Raw genomic sequence first — 22,706 nt, 5'->3', positions numbered from 1 at the left:
GAGAAATCAGGGGAGGAATGTGACAGTCAGAGAGTCCAAAGAAGGAAGAGGATTCAATAGTTAAGGCAAGAGAAACTTAAGACATGGACAGCGATTAAGCCATTTGGAAATGGTGAATTTTAGATATGATGGAAGAAGCAGCGAGATTTGATTACTGTTCATGTGGGGGAGAGAGGATAAGGAGTCAAAAGTGATCCCTATATTAAGGGCCTCAGTGATGAAGGATGGAAATGTTAATGGTGAAAGTTGGGGTTGGATTTAGGAGGAAAGATTAGAAGCATTGGTTTTGCCATGCTATATTTGATATAGTAATGGTATATCAGATGGAGAAATAAAACTGAGAAGTACATTTTAGTCATCAGCATAGATGGACAACTAATAACAAGGTTAAAAAAACCCCAACCTTACAGCATTAGGACAAGGAAATTGATAATACCCTGTAGGTGTCAGATACAAATTTCACTTCTTCAAAAGAGTCTATTTTAAATGAATTTTTTTCTAAAATTACCTAAAGCCCAGGGAACATACAAAGGTTAGATTTTTTTTTTGTTCTAATCCAAGTAAATTACAAAATTATTCTTCTGGTTTATCATTTATCACAGGCCTGGGCAAAATACCCTCCAGGGCCAGATCTGGCCTGCGAATGCAGCAGGGAGCCTCAGGAAGACTCCCTGCCTGCTCCCTCATACTGCAGAGAAAACTGGCTGCTATGAACTTCCGGGGCTCTATTTGAATAGCTGTGATTTCAGGGGAGGGAGGAAAGGGTTAGTGTGCTGCTCCCTCCCTCAGCACAGTCCCATTGGCCAGTTTCCAGCCAATGGGAGCTGCCTGTTACCAACAGGCAGGTTTTGAAGCACCGTTCCTCTCCCCGCCCTTCCCCCCCCTTTGGAGCTTGTAACTGTTCAGAAACCATAGGGCCCCTGCAGCCATTGGGGGGGAGGGGCAGGGGCAAGCTGGGAGTTTGCTTGAGAAGGCCGCTGGATGGGAGTCAAGCGGATAAGTCTCCCAGCCAGAGCCTGCCTCTAGCACTCCAACTCTTTGCCCCCCCACCCCACATAACTCAAACAATCTGCCCCCATATCCCCTCTCAGATCCTGTACCCCAATCCCCTTCCCCAGATCACAACTCAAACCCTCTGCTCCACTTCTGCCCCCACCTGCACCCCAGTCCCCGCCCCAAGTCTCAATCTCCTCCTGCCCTAGGTCACAGCCCAATCCCCTTTACCCTAGTCCCCTAACCCAGGTCACAACTGCCACCTCTACCCAAACTCCCTCCCAGACCCCACATCTTCTCCTGTACCCCAGTCCCTTACTGCAAGCTCCCTTCTGCACCCAATCTCCATCCCAGACCCCGCACCTCCTCCATTAATATGGAAGAGTGTATCACTTGACCACTTTCCAAATTCTTGGAGGTGCTCCTCCCTCCCCCATCAAAAAATATTGCCCATCCCTGATTTATCAGCTTCTCATATTTGATAACAATATACTAAAATACCTAGTTTAATTTTATCAAATGCCCATAGAATATTTAGTTTGGGTTAGAACTCATTACTTTTCAGTAAAGTCTGGCAGATGTGCTACTTCTGCTTTATTTTTTGCAAAGTTGAAAAGTACTGTGCATTGCCAGTAGGAGAGACTTCTTTTCAGTAAACTTTCATCTCAGTATTATGGCTGCATATGAAAGAAAACTTGTGTATTGCCAGATTATTTTGTGACAATGATATTGCTACTTACTTCCTAGCATTTAAAACAGTCAATTGTGGCCAAAATTTTTCCACTTGATTACTTAAGCTATAAAATGTATACCTAGACATCTATATAACTTGGGTAAGAAAACACAGCTTAAGTTACGAAGTTTTAAATTTTTGGTCTGCATCTTTGTCTGATAACTTTTTAAATGTATGTTGTCTTTTAAAAATATTTTTTTCTATTTGCCAAATATTGTCCTTTTGGCTCCTGTTACTACACTTGACATTATAGATGTTAGAATGCCAGTCATATTTACTTTTTGAAGCATCCCTAGGAAGTATTTGCAGACCTATAACAGATAAGAATTTAGTTTCTCTAAACGTTAGCATCTAGATACTCCTATTAGATCAGCTTCAACAAAAAGATCTGACAAAATTTGAGTACCTAGAATGCTCTTATATACAAAAACATTCTCTAAGAAGGTTCGTCGACTTTTTACAATACATTTTGACTATACAAATAAGAAAATTGTTTTAATGCATCTCTGTTCATTGCAGGTATTGCTTTCACGGATCTACCGGTAAGACGTGTGGATTTTCAAACCTAAAATAGAATTCTCTGCATACTATAAATAGCTGTTTCAAGTGTATTCTGTTTGGAGTACATTTGAAACAAGCTTATGCTTCTGGAAAATGTGCACTATGACCTTTTTATACCACTTTATATCTGATGGATTTTCAATTTGACAGATATCACTGAGAGAAGCTTGAAACTCAGTACAGGCAGTCCCCGGGTTACATGGATCCGACTTACATCGGATCCCTACTTACAAACGGGGTGAGGCAACCCCATACTAGCTGCTTCCCCCCAGCAGACCAGGGAGACGCAAAGCTAGCACCCCCCCAGCAGACCAGGGAGATGTGGAGTGGCTTTTCTCAGCAGACACCTCAGCTTGAGAATAAAGGACTGAGGGAAGTGAGGTATGGGAGAATAAAACTGAGCTCTGGAGAAATGTTTGGCTAGAGTTTCCCCTACAATATGTACCAGTTCCAACTTACATACAAATTCAACTTAAGAACAAACCTGCAGTCCCTATCTTGTACGTAACCCAGGGACTGCCTGTATCTGTAAAAACTAATACTGAAAAGCAAATAGTTACAATTTTGCCTCTTGTCAGATTTTAGTATTTGGGAATTTTCATGACCAGAAAATCAGAGCGATACTGTAACAAGTGATTTTAAAAGTTTATTTATATAATCTGTGTGCTTGTCAACTGATTCTGAGATAATTTGTGAATAATAATGATAAAACTAATTACAACATACAATGGAAGTCCCAAAGTCTGAAGTTTACTATGCTTTAAAAACTGTTTGCTTGTTGAAGGGGTTGAGATTTGGATTTCAAAATGAGTAATGTTTTATTTCCTCTCCCATTGGTAACAGAATTGTTTAAACATACTTCATAGTGCTAAGTTGGTACCCATTACTTAAATTTAACTAATCACTGGGAATGCTAGGAGAATAAGTGCTACTTCATGGCAGTGATAGATGATAGCGGAAATGTTGAAGTTGATTTTTTTAAAAAGGGGGTATTTTGAATACGAGGAAAGAATATTGATTTAAAAAAATCTCTTGCAGCCAAACTTGTACCCTACAGTAGGGCTTCAAACACCAGGAGAAGTTGTAGATGCTAACTTTGGGCAGCATCCATTTGTGTTTGATATTGAAGACTATATGCGAGAATGGAGAACCAAAATTCAGGCTCAGATCGACAGATTTCCTATAGGAGATCGAGAAGGAGAATGGCAGACAATGATTCAAAAGTAAGAATTAGAGGGATTTTAAAGACTGTGTACTTAAAATGATCTAAAAGGGATTTTAAAATGGTTATATTTTTAAATGTTTATACAATATCCTACTTAAATGCAACTATTAGTTTTAGAACAAGTATAAGGCACTTCTTACAAATGTTCATAACTTCACAGGAACATGAAAAATTTGCTTGGTCTTACTGAAATTTTTTTTAAATGCATTCTTTGATACAGTAAGAACCATTACCACCACTAAGATTCATCAGGGCAACTGACTGACACAAAATTTGTTGCCTGACTTTTAACTTCTTGGTCACTAATACAAATCCAGCCTTGGCCAGTAGTAACTGAAAATGTACTGTTGAGTGGCCAAAAGAATATAGACTTTTATTTTCATTCAGTTCCTGGTAGATAGGTCTCTGTATCAAAGAACAACAGTATTACTTGACACTAATTAACACAGTTAACAGCTGTCTTAGCAGAGAAGCTGAGGGCTGAATGCCTATCAAGATAGATAAATAATTATCTGTATCCCAAAGTGTGATGCCTGTTTCACAAAACATGGAATACACGTGGTTTCTGCCCCAAAAGAACATTCAATCTGAAATGACAAGTGAAGGTAAACACAGAGGGGACTAGATATGGAAGCTGGTGCCCAGAGGTTATGAACACAGAACCATGTGTTGATGTAGTGTCCATGGAATGAATATATTAGGGCTGTCAATTAACGCATAGCACAACTAATGCATTAATTTTTAATGCATTAATTTTAGGCATTTCCACTGTGCTGCCCCTTTGAAATGCTGCCACTGCATTTCAAAGGAGCAGCGTGAGCAGCACCACACAGCTGATTCTGGGCTCCTGGGGTGCTGCCCCTTTGAAACACTCAAAGGGGCAGGGTTGCACAGAGCCCAGGGTAAGTTGGGGACTCCAGCTAACCCCGGGCTCCATGTTGTGCTGCCCCGTTGAAATGCTGCAGCAGCATTTCAAAGGAGCAGCGCAACTCAGAATCCGGGGTCAGCTGGCCTCGTCTTATTGTTTAACAGCACGATTAATCGCGATGAATTTTTTTAATCGCTTGACAGCCCTAGAATTTATATGTGCGTATGTGTAGGCTAGGAAAGAAAAAGCTAGTACAGCAGCAATTTTTAAACTGTAAACTTCATCCCACAGTACTTTACCAAATAAAACAAATTACATACAGGAATCACTTCATTTGCTACTGAAACAGCTGCTATTTCTTAGCAGGTTTTATATCCCTCTGGGGTCTCATATTTTAATTTTGTTATATATGTTTATATTGTGTGTTAAAAATTTTATAAACCGCCTCGAATATTTTAAATAGAGGCAGGGTAAAAATATTTTCAATAAATAAATAAATATTTCAAAGCACATAATACAAAATATTGGCAATAAGTAAAAACTATATCCAATTGAAAATACAGGAGGAATTCAGGCATGTTTAATTACCTGAATTAGGCAAATTTACTTTAAAATTAATTTGCTTAACTCAGGTAATTAAACGTGCCTGAATTCCTCCTGTATTTTCAATTGGATATTACTTTTTGCCAATATTTTATATTATGTGCTTTGGAATAGCAGCGGTTTCAGCAGCAAATGAAGTGATTCCTGTATGTAATTTAAGTGTTTTGCAAGCCTCCCCTTTCTTTCATAAGCACTAAATTCACTTTAAGAAATCAGATTTTGAAAACGTATATTATGGTAGTCTTTTTGCATTTACATAATGTCAGTAGAAGGTGTAAATTTGGATATGGTATTCCAGCTACTTTCTGGGATGCATAGTTTACACACTGTTTTGTGTTAATGTGGAATTAATGTTAATTTTTGAGCAGACTCACTGGCTATGGGAACATCACAGTGAACACGTTAAATCTTTAAGTGAATGTTCAGAATATTGTTGATGTACCACCTTCTCACAACATATATATTGACAATTGTGGTAGAGTAAATCATTTTGTCATCTTTCCCATCCAAGCAGTCATTTTAATTTAAAAGAAAAAGGCTTATGGGGAAATATAACTTCATTTATCATTCTCAGTGTACTTAGATTCAGACTTTAAATACAATACCTAGGATCAGTTGTAATTCATGTAATACAAGTATTCATATTTTAATTACCATGACTGTTTCCTGCATCAACATTCATGCTAAAAATCTGTTAAAATTAAGACTTAGATCGGCGATGGGCAACCTGGACTAGTGAGTGTGTCACATGTTATAAATGAGATCACAGTGGGCCACAAGATTGTCATAAGCAAGACAGTCTCCCAGGATAGGGTAGTTTTGCTAACTATGTTTGTGAACCTAGAGTTTTCAGGGTGTGCCAATTGAACTGTAGCAGCACTTCGGCTGCTGAGGTAGCCCAAGGCTCTTATAGTCAATGTATGCAGTCAGCATGCCCTTGCTTTACATGCATGTCACTTTAACAATACTGGTAGTAAAAAGACTACATGGATGGAAACCAGGGGAATCTGGCAACCCTGCGTATGAGCAGCTCTGGACAGTGGTCACTGTGGCTTTCAGTTGGTTGGAAAATGAGAACCTATTTTTGAACAAATTTTGTTTTTAATTTTAGAGTGTTTGAAACTTTCCAGGCTCTGTTTTTATAAAGTGTATTGCAATATTAAAAAATATTGCAGAAATGTATGTAAAAGTTACTGTTTTTGAAAACAATTTTTTGGTGGGAAAGAAAAACGTAGCACTTCTTGGCAAAAAAAAATTATTTCCATAAAAGTTTCATTTTCAAAACCAGATAATTTTTATTTTTTTGAGGAAACTTCACCCAATTCTGCTTTCAGTGCTTCAATTGGAGGTATGAAATTCTATAAATGAGCATAGAAAAGGAACCTCCCACTGTTTTGAATAGGTTTTAAGTTACTTGAAAACTTCTGTGTTCTGAGAGAGGGTGAGTAAATGCAAACACCACCCTTGCTCTTTCTAAGTTGTTCTTCCAACTGTTTGGCTGTAGTCAGAGTTCTGATTTCACTATAATGACAAAATGTCTCGCAGGCCCCACACAGATTCCTGATGGGCCACAGGCTGCCCAGCACAAACTTAGATGGTTCAGTAGATTGGAGGCTTTTCCTTTAGGACCTTTATTCTGTAAACACTTATGTATGTGCTTATCTTTATGCATATAAATAAACCCATTAAATCGGTGGGACTATTATGTATAGAAATTAAATGTGTACTTGGGCGTATGGAGGAGAAGAGTCGTAAGGTCATTAGTGCTCATTCATAACATCACTAGTGACTGTACTTCAGCTGGATACTCTGTTTTAAATGGTAATAAAGAAGTAGCCATGTTAGTCTGATCTTGCTAAAACAAAAGGAAAATCTATGTAGCGCTTTAAAGACTATCAAGATGGTTTAATAGTTGATGAGCTTTCGTGGGTTGGCAAATCTAGTTGCTCGTGAACAAGTGTCAGTATCAGTATCAGTGCAGTCAAAAATTTCCTTAACTATGGAATCTTTCCTCTTGCTCATGAGGTGTACATTGGAAGGAAGAAATAAAAAACCCACAGCAGCAAGTCTTGGAGGCCAGATCCACTGACTAAGGCTCATGGAGCTCAAAATAGCAGCATAAATGTTCAGGCTTAAGCTGGAGCCTTGACTCTGAAACCCATCTCCCTCACCTTATTTCAGAGGCTAGACACCAGCCTCAGCCTGAACATCTACTCTGGTTTTTATGTCTCTGGCATGAGCCTGAATCAGTTAACCTGAGACATGTTGCAGATCTTTTTTGCTGTGGAGACATGTGCATAGACTTTAATGCCAATTCTGGGTTGTGGAACCTGTATAATGGGGTAAATGATGTTGCATCTTTTAACTGTTTGAATTATCTTTTCAGAATGGTTTCATCTTATTTAGTTCATCATGGGTACTGCGCAACAGCAGAGGCTTTTGCCAGATCTACAGACCAGACTGTACTAGAAGAATTAGCCTCCATTAAAAATAGACAAAGTAAGGCTGGAAAGTATTGCATGCTTTTTAAAACAAATTAACTTAAAATGTCTCTTACATTAAAAAAAACAAATCCTATAATCTGTAAAGCTCTTCAACATGGAGAGTCCTTCCAACAATCTTAGGCTATTATAATTCAACACATGAATTCACAAACATTGATTCTTGAGACACTAATTTGTTAATCTTGAAAGTACAGTTGAATTTTGAAGCTATTTTAATGAAGAGGAATTTGTAAATTAACTACCATGACACTGCTGTTTGAAATATGTTTGCTCTTATCCTGAAATAAATGTCAGTGGTGTGTCTGGCCTTAATGCTTACCATTATAATATTAATAAACTGGAGTTGATTATCAGTCAGTTAACTTGAATGGTACCACAGACATAGACTTTGCCTAAGGTAGGCAAAGCGGTAGAGGCTAGTACAGGTTGAACCTCTCTGGTCTGGCAACATCCGTGATCTGACATGATTTTAGTTAGCCAGATGTCCACTTATCATGACTGTGGCCAAGTTTCACGCAGCCACATAAAGTTTATTCATAGCTACCAATCCTGGCTCTTAGTGTTCTCTGGTGCTATTTAGCTCTAATTTATCCCCTAAAAGTCTTCTAAGAGCCCAGTAAGCAGTGGAAGTGTTGGTAATGCTGCTACACAATAGTGACCTCCCATGGTTCAGCAAATTCACTGGTTTAGCCCTGGTCAGGTCCCGAGGGGTGCTGCACTAGACAGATTCAGCCTGTACATACTGTTTAGATGCAAATTGAGTTTGTCAATCTTACGCTTGGAAAAAATCAATACTTTTAAGTCAGTTTTAGCGAGATGAGTTGCAGTCTAGTCAGGAGCTTAGGTTATAACTTAAGTAGGTAAAAATTAAATTTAAAGGCGTTACTCTGATTTTTCATTAGGCAAGTGGCCATATCTAAATATGGGCTTCGCTATCATAAACACAATCTAAACTTGGCCAGTTATTATAATTCAGATACTACTGTGGCTACTGCTATAGTGAACTAGCCACGCTTAACCAGCCAAACAGCCACATTGTGCAAGCCAGCTAACCACACTCAACTGACCAAATAGCCACATGTGGCTAGTGGCTAGCATGTTGGACACCATAGGTATATTGTGTATCGGTGGAAAATAAAATACAACAGTGTCTTAATTTTTTAATTTTCCTTTAAAATATGCTATTTGAGTCTCTAGAAGTTCAATGTTTGCAAAACAGCTGCACAAAATTTCCAAGGAAAATTAACCCATTTCTTCTTTCTATGAGTTTCTTGATGATCATTGTATTGTTTCATGTTGGTTGTATTTTTAATAATTAATTCTGTATATGAATCCCTAGATTGTGCAAGCTTTAACCTTTCTGTGTTTTGGTGAACAGGAATTCAAAGATTGGTTTTAGCAGGAAGAATGGGAGAAGCCATTGAAACAACACAACAGTTGTATCCAAGTTTACTAGAAAGAAATCCTAATCTCTTATTTTCATTAAAGTGAGTTGTTTGGTTATGCAGATGTGTCTATAGATAACTGTCTAGTCTTTGGAGATGTATTAGATAATTAATGTGTTCCTCTGAAAGCTTTAGAATTTTTAGAAACTGATTATTTAGTTCACTTTTTCTTTGTACTTATATGTATCTTTAGATAATCAAATAACTGGAGTTTGTCATCAGGGTCCTGTATATTCTGCAGATATAATTTGTTTTTGCTTTAGGATGGTCTTCCAGAATCTGTATTTGCATCTAAATCTGTGGTTTTTCATTCTTCAGCACGGTTTTCCATTATGAATGTTTAATGTTGGGGTTTTTTTTTGTGATCTAATATTTTTAGTTCCAGACATTCCTCTTCCCTCATTGACTTTGAGGAAATGGTAGAGTCCTGAGGGAAAAACTGTAAACTTGATTTAGAGGAAAAAATAAAATAAAACATGTAATCTTTCTAATTTTTAAAGATTATTGATTGTCAAAATTTATTCTTGCAAGATAAAGTTCTTGCTCTTGTAGGTCTCTCCAACATACTAGTTTTGTTCTCTTGAGATTGCGTTCTGGTTGGGTACACTATCTACCAGACCTAAATGTCTGACATTGAGTGTTTTATCAGACTGTAAAATTTTGTTTTCAAGACTTAAAAAATAAACATTCAATGCAAGGAGAAGTAAACTGAAATACTGAAGTGGTGTATGTTCTCTCTAAGATAACTGTTGTATTTTTGTAATTGTTTAGGGTGCGCCAATTTATAGAGATGGTGAATGGTACAGACAGTGAAGTGCGGTGTCTGGGAGGCCACAGTCCAAAATCACAAGATAGTTATCCTGTAAGCCCTCGATCATTTAGTAGTCCTAGCATGAGCCCCAGCCATGGAATGAATATTCACAGTTTAGCAACAAGCAAAGGAAGCAGCACACATTTTTCTGGTAAGTCAAACTAGGAGAAACCCCCTCACATTATACTTAATTTCTGAATGTCAAGAAAAAAATTGTCAGATTTATGTATTAATTATATCTGTATTCCTAGTTTAAGGTACTGAATTAGTTATCCAAAGGGAAGTTTATACTGGTCAATTCAATGGCTTTGGTGATATCCGTTATTTGCCAACTGGAAGTAGTGCATAGCTGAGGTCCAGTTAAATAAAAATCCAGCTAGGTGAAAGTAAAGGCTTGAGCAGCTAGCTCATCTCATCATCAACATCATCATGGCTGCCATACGTCTCGAAAGACAGTGGGAAGCAGCATTAAACTGGTCTCTTTTTGCAATGTTTTGTGTGGCTCAATAAACCAATGGGAGAGAGGCATGTTCGGCTGCAGTAGGTTAGTTATCATCCGTTCGTTCTCCTTCATTTCTTGTTCTGGTTTTCTGCCAAAGTCTTGTTGTAGTGTTTTTGTCTTTGGCGGAGGTGTTGACGTCAGGTATTTCTATCCATTGTTAGGTTTTCCAACTATCAATGTCTATCTGAAACTTTACCAAAGTAACTTTTGCAGTAGTCCTTGAAACAGAGTTTAGGGCATCCTTTTGGCCTTGTTCTCCCTCTGCCAGTTCTCCGTACAAAATGTTCTTTGGGATGTGGTTATTGTCCATTCTCTTCACGTGACCCAGCCACCATAGCCTTCTGTTATGCAGAATGGCTCCCATGCTTGACATTCCAGCTCTTTCTAATACTTCCTCATTTGGAACTTTATCTTGCCATTTGATGTTCAAAATTTTGCGTAAGCAACAGAGATGGAAAGAGCTAAGTTGTTTTTCTTGGCTTGCATAGGTGGGTCCACGTGTCTGATCCGTAGAGAAGAATGCTCAGCACACATGCCTGGTAGATAAGTATCTTTGTTCTAATTGTGAGCTTTGAGTTTGCCCATGCACGTTTTATTAGTCTGCTGAAAGTAGTAGTCGCCTTTCCAATACGAATGTTAATTTCAGCATCTAATGACAAGTTGGTAGTTATGGTTGAACCTAAGTAGCAGAACTTAAGAAATACTTCGAGAGGGTGGTTGTTTAGCATAATATATGGTGGAGTCGTGTTACCTTGTGCAAGGACCACAGTTTTCTTAACGCTGATAAGAGCAAATTGTTGACAGGTTTTTGACAGTTGGGCCATAAGCTTCTGGAATTGTTTCATTATGAGCTACAGTAGCAGTGTCATCAGTGAAGAGCAGTTCTCTGATAACCACTTTCTTTATCTTGCTTTTCACCTGCAATCTAGCTAGATTGAAAAGTGATCTGTCAGATCTTGTATGGAGGTAGATGCTGCCATGTGTGTTCTTAAAAACACAGCTTAGGAGGACTGAGAAGAATATTCCAAATAGGGTAGGGACAAGAACACAGCCCTGCTTTACTCATGTGTTCACCTGAAAGCTATCTGCTGTATATCCATCAAACTGGATAGTAGCTCTCATACCCTCATGAAAAGCTATGATCAGCTGCAATACTTTTCGTGGGCAGCCTCTCTCAAGTAGAAGGTAAAGTCCTTGTCGACTAACAGTGTCGAACACCTTTGTGAGGTACACAAAAGAGAGATAAAGTGGCATATTTTGCTCACGGCACTTCTCCTGTAGTTGGCAAAGAGAGAAGATCATGTCGATGGTCGATCTTCCTGTACTAAAACCACACTGTGACTCTGGATATATGTGATTAGCCAACAGTTGGAGGAGTCTTAAGATGGCTTTTGCAAAAGCTTTACCTCCGATGTTAAAGAGAGATGTGCAACGATAGTTGCTACAGTCTCCCTTCTCTCCTTTATTCTTATATAAAGTGACGATATTTGCATCTTTCATATCTTGTGGTATTTCATCCAGCACTTCAGAAGGAGGTCATAAAGAGGAGGAATGAGACAGTCTTTGTTGTGCTTGAGTACCTCAGCAGGAATGCAATCTGTGCCTGGTGCTTTTCCGCTTGACAGTGGATCTATATAGCATCTATCAGTTCCTGCTTGCTTGGCATGGAATCAAGTTCTTGCATTTGTTCCATAGTGGGAATGAAGTCTCCGGTTTCTGACATGTTTCATTCCTCTGAATACAGCTCTGAATAATGCTCAAGCCATCTGGCCATTTGCTTGCTCTTATCTGTAATTGAGATACCCTCCTTAGTTTTTAGGGGAGCAATCTTAGTAATGTTGGGACCTAAAGCTTTCCTAAGGCCTTCACACATGGCTCTTGCATTTCCTGTATCAGAGGCAACCTGGATATTACTGCAAATATTTCTCCAGTACTGATTTATGTAGTGCCTGATCTCTCTCTGGAGCAGGCCTTTTGCATGCTGTAGTTTGGCCTTCGCGCTGTTAGATGGATTCTTGATGTATTCAAGATATGCTTAGTAGTTCTGCTCTGAAGGGCATCAATCTGTCAGCATTTTCCTCAAGCCAGTCCTTATTGGATGACTTTTTTTTTGCCAAAAGCTTCACAAGCTGCTTCATAAATAGTGCTATGAAGAGTTTGCCATGTTTCTTCAACTGATTCTACATGTGCATTCTCTTCCCACTTTTTTTGCAAAGGCTTTGGCAAAGTCTTCACATTTAGCACTATTCCTTGTGTTCACACAGTTAATTTTTGGCTTTTTGTTCAGTGTGGTTCGATGGAATTTTTTCGCTTTTAGTTTTGTTTTACTGACAATGAGGGAATGGTCCATGTCACAGTCAGCACTGTGATAAGTATGTGTGGACTTTACGCAGTTTAGGTCATTTCTTAGCACTAGGACAAAATCAGTTGATGTCAATGGCCTGACCATTGGTGGCGCCAGGAAACTTTCTGTCATTCTTTTCCAGGGAAGAAGGTGTTCGTTATGCAGAGTTCATTAACAGAACAAAATTCAAGTAGCCTTTGGCCATTCTCATTCATTTTTCCGATGCCATGATGTCCCAGGCAAATAGACCATGATGAAGTATCAATGGCCACTCTTGCATTGACACGTCTCAGGATGAAAAGTTGTTCACCTGATGAGATAAAATCAACTATTTTTTGCAAGCTCTCATAAGTGATCTTTATCTGCGCTATTTGTTGTCAGAGTTGGTGCGTGTAGGCACTGTTGATGTTGACGTAGCCTGATTCAGTGAATAGTCGAAGAGCCATGATGCGCTTGGATTCAGCACTAGGCATGTCTATTGACTTGAGCAGCGAGTTGTGAATAGCAAAACCAACTCCATGCAGGCATTTCTCATCGCTATGTTTTCCTTGCCAAAAAGGGTGTAGTGGGACGCTTATGGATTCAGAATCGGCAAGTCTAGTCTTTTGAAGGGCAGCAATATCGATGTTCAACCTGATGAGTTGTTGATCTATTAGAGCAGATTTTCTGATGATTATGGTCATATCGTCGGAATTGTTATTAAGTCCAGGACACACTGTTCTTGCGCTCCACGTTCCCAATCTGAAAGTTGAGGTTTTTCTATTACAGTTAGGCACGTGATTTCGTCTGCTTTTTGACTTTTGGTCTAGTCCCATGTGCCCAATGAGACAGGTAGACGTGGTGGGTCAGCACCTAACTGTCCGGGGACTGCCTGGCTTAAGGAGGGCGGTAGCTGACCAGTGGAGTGTGATGACTTCTCCCGCCATTGAAAGTGACCCCTGGCATCTTCCTCTTCACCAATTTAGGAAGGCTTATAACCGGTATCTGCCACTTTCTGTATTATGACCATGCTTAACAGGAAGAATGGAGTGTCTTCTCCATGTTGTCTTCTGCTGCATTGCATTTTCTGTTTGGGTTTACTCTCATAGCCTTTGATTCTCCCGAAACTACTCGTAAGGCAGTGAGGGATTTTCTTTCAGGGGTTTCTTCCCTTAGCCTTCCACCCTCCCGGGCTAACCCACAAGGCAGTGGGGGCAGCAGCCTTATTTAATGGCAGGCTGCACTTGTCATGTCACAGCGCCGTCATTGGGAACACGTGATTTTTGATCAGTACAACGGATGCCAACCTATGTCCCATCACACCCTGGTAGCGTTGCTGCTGCTGGTCCATGGCTGCATGTTAGCATGATGAGACATGCGTATTTTGCAGCAGACCTCTCATAAGAGAGGCCGCCTCCTATCTGCCACCTGGAGACGCGCCAGATAGCAGGCAGCTCTTCTCTCCCATTACCAGGGACCCATAGAGTATTTCGGGAAGCCTTTTGTGAAGGTTGGGTTTTGGCATATAGTATATGGCTGGCTATTTGGAGGTGATTGCAGGGTGGGACTTTTGAGTGAATCCCAAATGGCACTGCTTTAACCTTAAGAGGAGCCACTGTATTCCACATCCCCCATACTCTTACCTCTTTTGATATGCTGACATGACCAGAAGCTAACCCCTCCTTCAGTCTAGGAATAAGCATGTGGCATATAAGTAATAGAGAATAACTAGTAAGGAGTGCAGAGCAGTGCTGTTGGTAGGAAAGAGCGGGGCTTGGTGGTCTGACAGGTCAGTTTATGACTTTCTGCTGACACCCAAACTTCATTTGCTGCTGCTCAGCTCTACTGTGGGTGATCAGGCTGTGGTAAGGTAATCTTAACTTAAGACAGACTTGAATGTTTCAGTGCTTCCAAATCAGTTAAAGTAATATTAAATATTTGGAGGGCGGACCAGCTGCTTTCAAAGTGCAAGTGGATTGGACAGAGAGAGAGGTTGGACTCTGTAAAAGTAAGTGGAAGTTTAGTGTGTCTTCATTAAACTCAATCCTCTTTCAGCAGTAGTTGATGTCCCTCTGTCCACTTTCAATTCTGTTATAAAATCTAAGTTAGGGCCAATTTCCTACTTTCCACCTAGTTTTTCCTAAGTAGAAAATGAGAGTTGACTGGCCAGTGGAACACCAGTTGTTGCTAGAAGAGCAACTACTGTTCAGGGGATAGAAAAATAGCCAAAGAACTTATGAAATGTTAAAGACATAGACATAATTTTCAAAGAAAAGGTATTTATAACTTGTAGCCTATTTCTCCTATCTTTAACTTTGAAAGTTTAGTGGGATGTGCTGCAGAAAATCTATCTCCTAAAACTTTGACTTTCTGTTCTTTTGAAGATAAAGCCACACTTAATGAATGTCAAGTTGTGTATTAGTAGTGGCTGCTGGATTTCTTGGATGTTTAATTCGAAGGTGCTTGTGATCAGTTGTTACAGAATATTATATCAAGCTCTGAAAATGGGAGTTCAATATACTAAAGTATCAAATTAGGACCTATTTAATGCATCTGCTTTTAAATTATAGCTTAATCAGATATTATCAGGGAGGATGTTACCAGGAAAGATTAATGCATCAGGGTAGGGTGGGAGTAATTTTTAACCCAATGTTCTGTGGCTTACCTAATTGTAATTCTTCATCAAATTTTGATCCTCATTAATGGTTACTTTCTTGGATAATATTGAATACACTTTCAAATTACTGAGCTTATACATGAAAAATAATATATAAAAGTAAGTGTTTGTAACAGTTAGTTATAATAATACAAAGCCAATTAAGATAAAGTATAGCCATTAAAAACCAAGCCGAAGCTCATCTGAAGAAGTGGGTTTTGCCCACGAAAGCTCATGATACTATACGTGGGCATATATTTTTGTTAGTCTCTAAGGTGCCACAGAACTACTCGTTGCTATTAAAAACCAAGGCAGACACTAGTCTAGTCAGGCTTTTCAGATATTTTGTGAATGGTATATTAATTTCAAGAAAAAGCTCAATGCTTCCTCTGGCTTGTGTATTTCACTAGGAACTTTCGCCAGTGAATTGAAAATCTGGTATGTAAGCTCCTGTTCTCATTTGCCAGTTAATTTTATTACCTAGCTTCTTTACCGTGAAAGCCTTATATCTGTTTCAAAGATTTGAGGAGTGGAAGCTAGATATGTGGGATTATCTGATAGATCTACTGTACACGAGTAAATAAATGTTATGGTTATTTCAGTAATGTGTACATAAAATTACAATTTGTAACTGAAATTACTAAAATATTCTTTTATTTAGGTTTTGAAAGTAGTTGCAGTAATGGAGTAATATCAAACAAAGCACATCAGTCTTACTGTCATATTAAACACCAGTCCACCAGTTTGAATGTACCTGAACTCAACAATATAAATGTATCAAGATCACAGCAGGTTAACAGCTACACCAGGTGAGTAATCTCCCAAACAGATGCCTGATACATCCTGCTGCTAGTGTTAGTCAAGAACAGCTTTGTTTTGTGCTGCAGTGTGCATTTTATATGGATTTTAGGACCCAGGCATAGCGCATGTTTTTGAGTACTCAATAATTGTTCATAAAATGAGATGGAGTAGTGGGATTGAAATTACTGTCTCACTATTTTTCATTAAATATATTGTTTCATTTTCACCTTTAAGACTTGATACAATAGTACACAGGTACTGTTCTGTTAAATTAGTAAACTGGAAAAAGGCAAATTTATTGTAACTGTGGCATTTAGTCATAAGTTTTGGTTCTCAGATTAGCTTCTGGCTGTCAAACTTTTTCCCTTCATCTTCGAGTCTGGTGCTTACTCAGAATCATGTGTGAAGACTTTAATGGCAAATGTATCCATTGATCTTTGTTCATTTTTTAGCATCTGCAATTACTACAGATAAGATTGTGAACTGTCGATTCTCTTCTATATAGCTCATAACCACAATGGCTTTCTGTTGAGCAACAGATGTGTGCAACTCTTTTGCTTTTAATGGGTTTGCATATGTCAGAGGTGGTAATTCTAAAATAATAGATTGAATAACTGAGCCTACTTTGGCATGTACAGTGTTTATTGCTGATGCTGGGTGAGAAACAGAAGCAGACTTGAGGTGCATGAAGAGTTTACAGACTTAGGGGAATTGTTTACTTTTAAAACTATGTAATAAATTGTTATGACAAATATGGAACTGCTTCTTTGAGTGCTTGCAAGTGTAATTTCATGCTAGGTGTGTATGCATGCCTTGCACATAGTTGCCAAAAATATTTTCCCACGGTGACCTGTCAGGTCAGCTCTAGTGTCCTCTAGTGCAGCGGATGTATGGCATAGTATAAAGGATCCCTTCACCCTCTCAATTCCTTCTTAATGCCCATGATGGTCATTGGAACTGCTTCTCTTCTTTGGCAAGTACACTAAAGTGGTTTTGCTGGTTATTTCATCCTTCCTTTTTTTTCTTCTTCCCATTAGTTATTTCTCAGTCTTAACTTCAATTAGTAGTTGTAAATAATTGGACTGGTGGCATTAGCAGAGCCTTCCTCTGCTCCCGTAGCCGGGCATGTCATTTGGTCGTTGAGCTTCAAACCTTGTGATAAAGCGATGCCTTTGAGCCTAACTGCTATCCAGGTGTTAAAAGAGGGTGGGCGAAACTCGGATCAGGAATTACTGTCAGATCAGTCACCAGTTCAAGCTGGTTACAAAGAAAGACTAGGGGCCAGGTCTACGTCCCTCCTGCTTCAGGACTGGCTGGGCACCATGGAACTGGAGCACATGCAGCGTCCGAAGAGTGCTTTTTGTCAAGTGCCATGAACAGATATCTTGTGCTTCATGTATGTTTTCTGAACAAGATTCTTTTGTGTGTCTTTTGCCTGCTTTGGCTGACTAGATTTTAGCTCATTCCTCAAAAGCAGATGGTTTTTCATACTTTCTCCCGCTTGTGCCGAAGCTCTCAATCTACATTAGAATTTCTGTGTACAGTTACCAGGGATCCTCAAAATCATTTTATGACAGAAATGCATGGGAAAAGTGAGGCATTTGCATTGCGTATGGAGAATATTCCATTTGTACATTCAATGGAAAAAATAAAAACATTACGCAATAGCAGTCCATTTTCCCAGGCCTCCATTATCCAACTCTCCATATTAACTAAATTGGGGCTGAAGCTCTGGTTTCACCTGAGCCCTGCTGCTCAAGGCTGAAGCTCTCTGGCTTACCTAGACTTTTTATTATCTGGCCCTGATATTAGATCTGATAATTGGAGTTCCACTGTATCACTAAACATGTTCAAATAGAGTGAGTGTGTGTGTGTGTGTGTGTGTGTTGTCTATAAAATATATTCTAGATAGAGAAACTAAAGTTCAGCTGCTCATTTTAACAGTGGAAAAATGCAAATTTTCATTTGTTGGGGATCTTTTTCATCAAGAAAAACAAGAATCTCTACTTGTATCTTAGTAGCTATATGTATTAACATGAATTTGAACAAATATCAACAAAATAGTAAAATTAACTTTTCATACCTCTTAGCACCAGAGAGCTATCTGTACTCTACCTCATGTTGATAATGTAATTCACATTGGCTGTTGGTTTGGGGCAGTCCAAAATCCCCAATGCCTCAGTATAGTTATTTACTGTGGATAAATCTATTGTTCATGATTACTAATCAATTTGATATTATTTAACAGGTGATATTTTGACAGGGAATTAATTATTGAGAAGCAAATCTAAGTTTTTGAAGTTAGTGATCCACTTTTCCTCCTTTCTCAGCAGTGATGTAGACATGGAAACAGATCACTATTCCAATGGAGTTGCAGAGACTTCATCAAATGGCTTCCTAAATGGTAGTTCTAAACATGATCACGAAATGGAAGAATGTGACACAGAAATGGGTCTGCAGTGATATTTCTTACATTTTTAATAAAAAGTGATGGCAACAAGGTTATGTTTTTACTTGCAATGCTTCCCAAATTTAAAATTAGTGACATAACTGAAATCTTAACTCTCCATGTTGCTAATACTATATGTAAATTTCATAACTACTTTGTCTGGCATGATGTTGATCTGAAAACAAGTTGGGTTGGAAGGATGTTTCAATAGGTTTAAAAAAATACCTGGCCCATAACTTTTGTTGGGAACCATCATGCTTTTTTTTGTTCATTGATGTCAGAAGTTATTTTTTCCCATGAAAGCTCAACACTCAGAGCTATATAACCAGCATCTGTTATTGGACCAGCTTCTGTTGCAGTGAGAGAGCAGCTTTCAAGCTCTTTTTCAGGTCTGGGAAACTAACTCAGTGTCACAGCTAAATACAAGATTTGAAAAGATTGTTTAGCATAAGTAGTTAACACATTTCAAGATGAAGTGGTCTGTTAACACCCCTTTAGTCAATAGGGAGGAAAGGAAGTGGAGGGCAGCCCGTAGTAGGGAGGTTGTTAGTGGGTTACACGTTGTTGCAATAAGCCATTTGAGATTGTTCAGTCCAGGATTTTTAGTGTCTAGCAGAGTAATTAGTTTAAACTCCCAGACTTGTGTTTGAAAGTATTGTCCAGCTTTCCTTAGAGGATGAGGACTGAGAAGTCAGATTGATCGCTTTAAGCATTCACCCACCGGTGATAGTGTTTGTTTATCATTTTTGCTTTTATGAGTTCATTTGAGAGCTTGGTGCTTGTGAAGCTTCATCCACATAGTTGTTGGGAAGCATTTAGTGCCCTGGATGAGTACACCACATGGACTGCTAGAGAGTCCTCGGAATTCCTTACCCTGTGCATTACATTGCTGAAACTGAATAACAGGATCTGGTTTGAAGCAAAATGCAGGACAATGTAGCACTTTAAAGACTAACAAGATGGTTTATTAGATGATGAGCTTTCGTGGGCCAGACCCACTTCCTCAGATCAAATAGTGGAAGAAAGTAGTCACAACCATATATACCAAAGGATACAATGGTATATATGGTTGTGACTACTTTCTTCCACTATTTGATCTGAGGAAGTGGGTCTGGCCCACGAAAGCTCATCATCTAATAAACCATCTTGTTAGTCTTTAAAGTGCTACATTGTCCTGCATTTTGCTTCAACTACCCCAGACTAACACGGCTACATTTCTATCAGGATCTGGTTTGCGTTTGAAAAACGACTTATTTACACTCTTGCAGTCTTTTCCATAGAGGCTTTCTGTGATAGATACAAACCAGCTGCAAAGAACACAGAGTTGCTTTTTTAAATGTAGTTGTTTACAGCCTCTGGAAAATGAAGTCCTGGTGCCAACTAACAGACATCGCTGCTTCAGGACTTGTGGGTGTTTCACTTCTGTAAAAGAAATGTGGCTTGTTGGACTGTCCAGAATACTTCATGCCCCAGACTTTGCAAACTATTTTAAGATATTTTGGTTTTTGAACTCTGTCCAGTTTTTCTGTAGTATTATGTACATAAGAGAGAGTGTGATTGAAGTAACTAGAGATGTTTTGGAAGTGGCCGTTCACTTACCTAAAATACTTATCACAGAAATGACTGTTACAATTTGCTGGATGCTGTGTTAAAAGGTAGACTTGTTACCACAAGCACGCTGGCTACGTCTAGACTGGCCCCTTCTCCGGAAGAGGCATGCAAAGCAGGCAAGTCAGAATAGGGAAATCTGCGGGGGATTTAAATATCCCCCGCGGGATTTAAATAAACATGGCCGCCGCTTTTTTCCCGGCTTGGGGAAAAGCCGGAAAAAGAGCGTCTAGACTGGCGCGATCCTCCGGAATAAAGCCCTTTTCCGGAGGATCTCTTATTCCTACTTGCAAGGTACAGTTTAACTGACCTAATTCAGTTAGGTCAAGTAGGAATAAGAGATCCTCCGGAAAAGGGCTTTATTCCGGAGGATCGCGCCAGTCTAGACGCTCTTTTTCCGGCTTTTCCCCAAGCTGGGAAAAAAGCGGCGGCCATGTTTATTTAAATCCCGCGGGGGATATTTAAATCCCCCGCGGATTTCCCTATTCTGACTTGCCTGCTTTGCATGCCTCTTCCGGAGAAGGGGCCAGTCTAGACGTAGCCATTATGTATAGACTAGACTTATTTTAAAGGGATAAGTTTTAGTCTCAAAATGATCTTCCCTTAAATCAGAAGAGGAGATCTTAATTCTGTGTAATCTTGATAAATCAGCTAACTTCTCTGTACCTGAGAGTCTTTCTCTCTAAAAACAGGGATAACTACTAATCTCTTAGCTTGTTGAAATTGATTGTAAAGTGCTTAAATATTAGAAGTGGAAAATATTGATACCTGTGACTGTGCCAATTTTAATGCTCAAATAAGATTTTAAAAAGCCTCCAGTTTTTAGCAAGTACCCTTTTATGATCTGAGACCTAGGATTAGTTGAGAACTGTGCCGGCTGTAAAATTTTTAGCTTTCTCCCCAAGAATCCTGTGGATTCCTAATAACCCCAAGAAATATACTTTATGCCAGCAAGTACACTGTCACTTCATAGTTATCTCTGTAGCAGTGTCTGAACTGTTAACCTTCTCCTTTCAACTGTTCAGAATTTGCAATGCTTGATGCTCCTGTGAATAGGTAATTAGAATGAGGGTTTATTTCCTAGTAGAGAATAGATTTCCTCATTACGCTTTGGGCTGTACAAAGTGTTGCACCAGTTTAATTAGAGTCTTTTAAACCAGTGCAAAATCCTATTTTGGATATTCTTTAATTTTTGAACCTGCCTTATAGCAGTTAATTTTATTAAATTCACTTGAATGCAAGATAAACCAGTAAGAGCATCTACATTAGGTTTTTGACCATTTAATGAATGTTATACTAATGCAATTTCTGTATGTAGAGGATTTAGTAATTATTTAAATAGTTCTATAGCTGTGTGCTGTACACCAGGCACGTTGTGCCAAGAATCCTGATCCTGAATTGCTTTCATTCTGAAATATCAAATATATGCTCCTGGTTAAAATATTAAATCAGTTGGCATAAACTAACTAGTACAGCCGGTCCCCGACTTACGAACGAGTTACGTATCAAACACGAGGTCGTAACTCGATCTGTTCGTAAGTCGAATTACATTCACTTACGTACAGCTGCCGTTCGTAAGTGCGGATTTCGTTCGTAACTCGGGTTCCAGCTGTATAGGAGGTTGATCGTAAGTTGATGGGTTCGTAACTCGGGGACCGGTTGTACTATGTATTTCTATTGCAATACTGTATTAGTGATAATGATCTGTCATTCTTGCAGAGGTTGACTCAAATCACTTAAGACGTCAGTTATGTGGAGGTAGCCAGGCAGCCATTGAAAGAATGATCCATTTTGGAAGAGAATTGCAGGCAATGAGTGAACAGCTAAGGAGAGAATGTGGCAAAAATACAACAAATAAGAAAATGCTAAAGGTATGGCCAATATTTTATCTTAGTATTTTCACTGACTTCACTTCCAAATGGAATTTTGTAAAATGTGGTGCATTAACCAAAGGTAGATTTTGGCCTCATTTTTTTTTTAATTAAAATGAGAAGAGCCATTGCAATATTTTTCTATTCTGAGGAGCATGGCTTCCCGTCTTGTGTTTACAACAGATTTATAGCATGAAGATATAAGGTGAACATTACCTTTTTAACTAATTCATAAATTAAAAAATACAAGGCACACCGTCTCCTCCTAACACTACTACAATATCATATAGGTTCCTCCTAATAAAACTAGCACATGGATAGAGATGCCATTCTGAGTACAGGGTCTGATATTTATCCTTGAAAAGCATCCTAGCACAGAGTGTGCTTTAATCAAGGGAGAATGCATACGCCTGAAATGTGATGTAATGGTTTGTTGTCTTAGGTTGGTTGGGGAGCATACAGATTTTTTTCATATAATTTATCTACTTTTTATAGTTATATAAGATTGTGGTGGGGAAAAAAATTCCCATACAAAAACCATATTGAGTTTTGTTAACTGAAGTGTGTGTGTGTGTGTGTGTGTGTGTGTGTACGTACAGTTTCTACCTCTTTTGCTGTCCTTGTCACCAAATACTTTTAATCTAAGTCATCATTTTACATTGAAAGTAACTCCTCTTCAGTTTTTTTCTAATATTATGAAGTTTCAGGATTAAATGGCATGAGAGCCGTTTTCTTAACTACAGTATTGGGCAT

The 22,706-nt window shown here is 38.8% G+C and overlaps 1 protein-coding gene across 4 annotated transcripts in view; it reads left to right on the top strand.

Annotated features, from left to right (window-relative positions):
• Positions 1–22,706, top strand: part of RANBP9 (RAN binding protein 9) — a 60,471-nt gene that overhangs the window by 35,528 nt on the left and 2,237 nt on the right. The window contains exons 5-12 of one of the 4 annotated variants that reach the window (XM_075921183.2): positions 2,246–2,268; positions 3,326–3,510; positions 7,370–7,482; positions 8,866–8,974; positions 9,704–9,894; positions 15,886–16,033; positions 18,359–18,429; positions 21,802–21,953. In XM_075921183.2, coding sequence (XP_075777298.2) covers positions 2,246–2,268; positions 3,326–3,510; positions 7,370–7,482; positions 8,866–8,974; positions 9,704–9,894; positions 15,886–16,033; positions 18,359–18,429; positions 21,802–21,953 — 992 coding nt within the window. Of the gene's footprint in view, positions 1–2,245; positions 2,269–3,325; positions 3,511–7,369; positions 7,483–8,865; positions 8,975–9,703; positions 9,895–15,885; positions 16,034–18,355; positions 18,478–21,801; positions 21,954–22,706 lie in introns of all 4 variants that reach the window. The other 3 variants (XM_075921181.2, XM_075921182.2, XM_075921180.2) reach the window with 3 other exon arrangements.

This window comes from Pelodiscus sinensis, chromosome 2 (assembly GCF_052426305.1).
Source record: "Pelodiscus sinensis isolate ZL-2025 chromosome 2, ASM5242630v1, whole genome shotgun sequence".
Lineage (NCBI taxonomy): Eukaryota > Metazoa > Chordata > Testudines > Trionychidae > Pelodiscus > Pelodiscus sinensis.
This window is presented reverse-complemented; position numbering and strand designations above follow the sequence as displayed.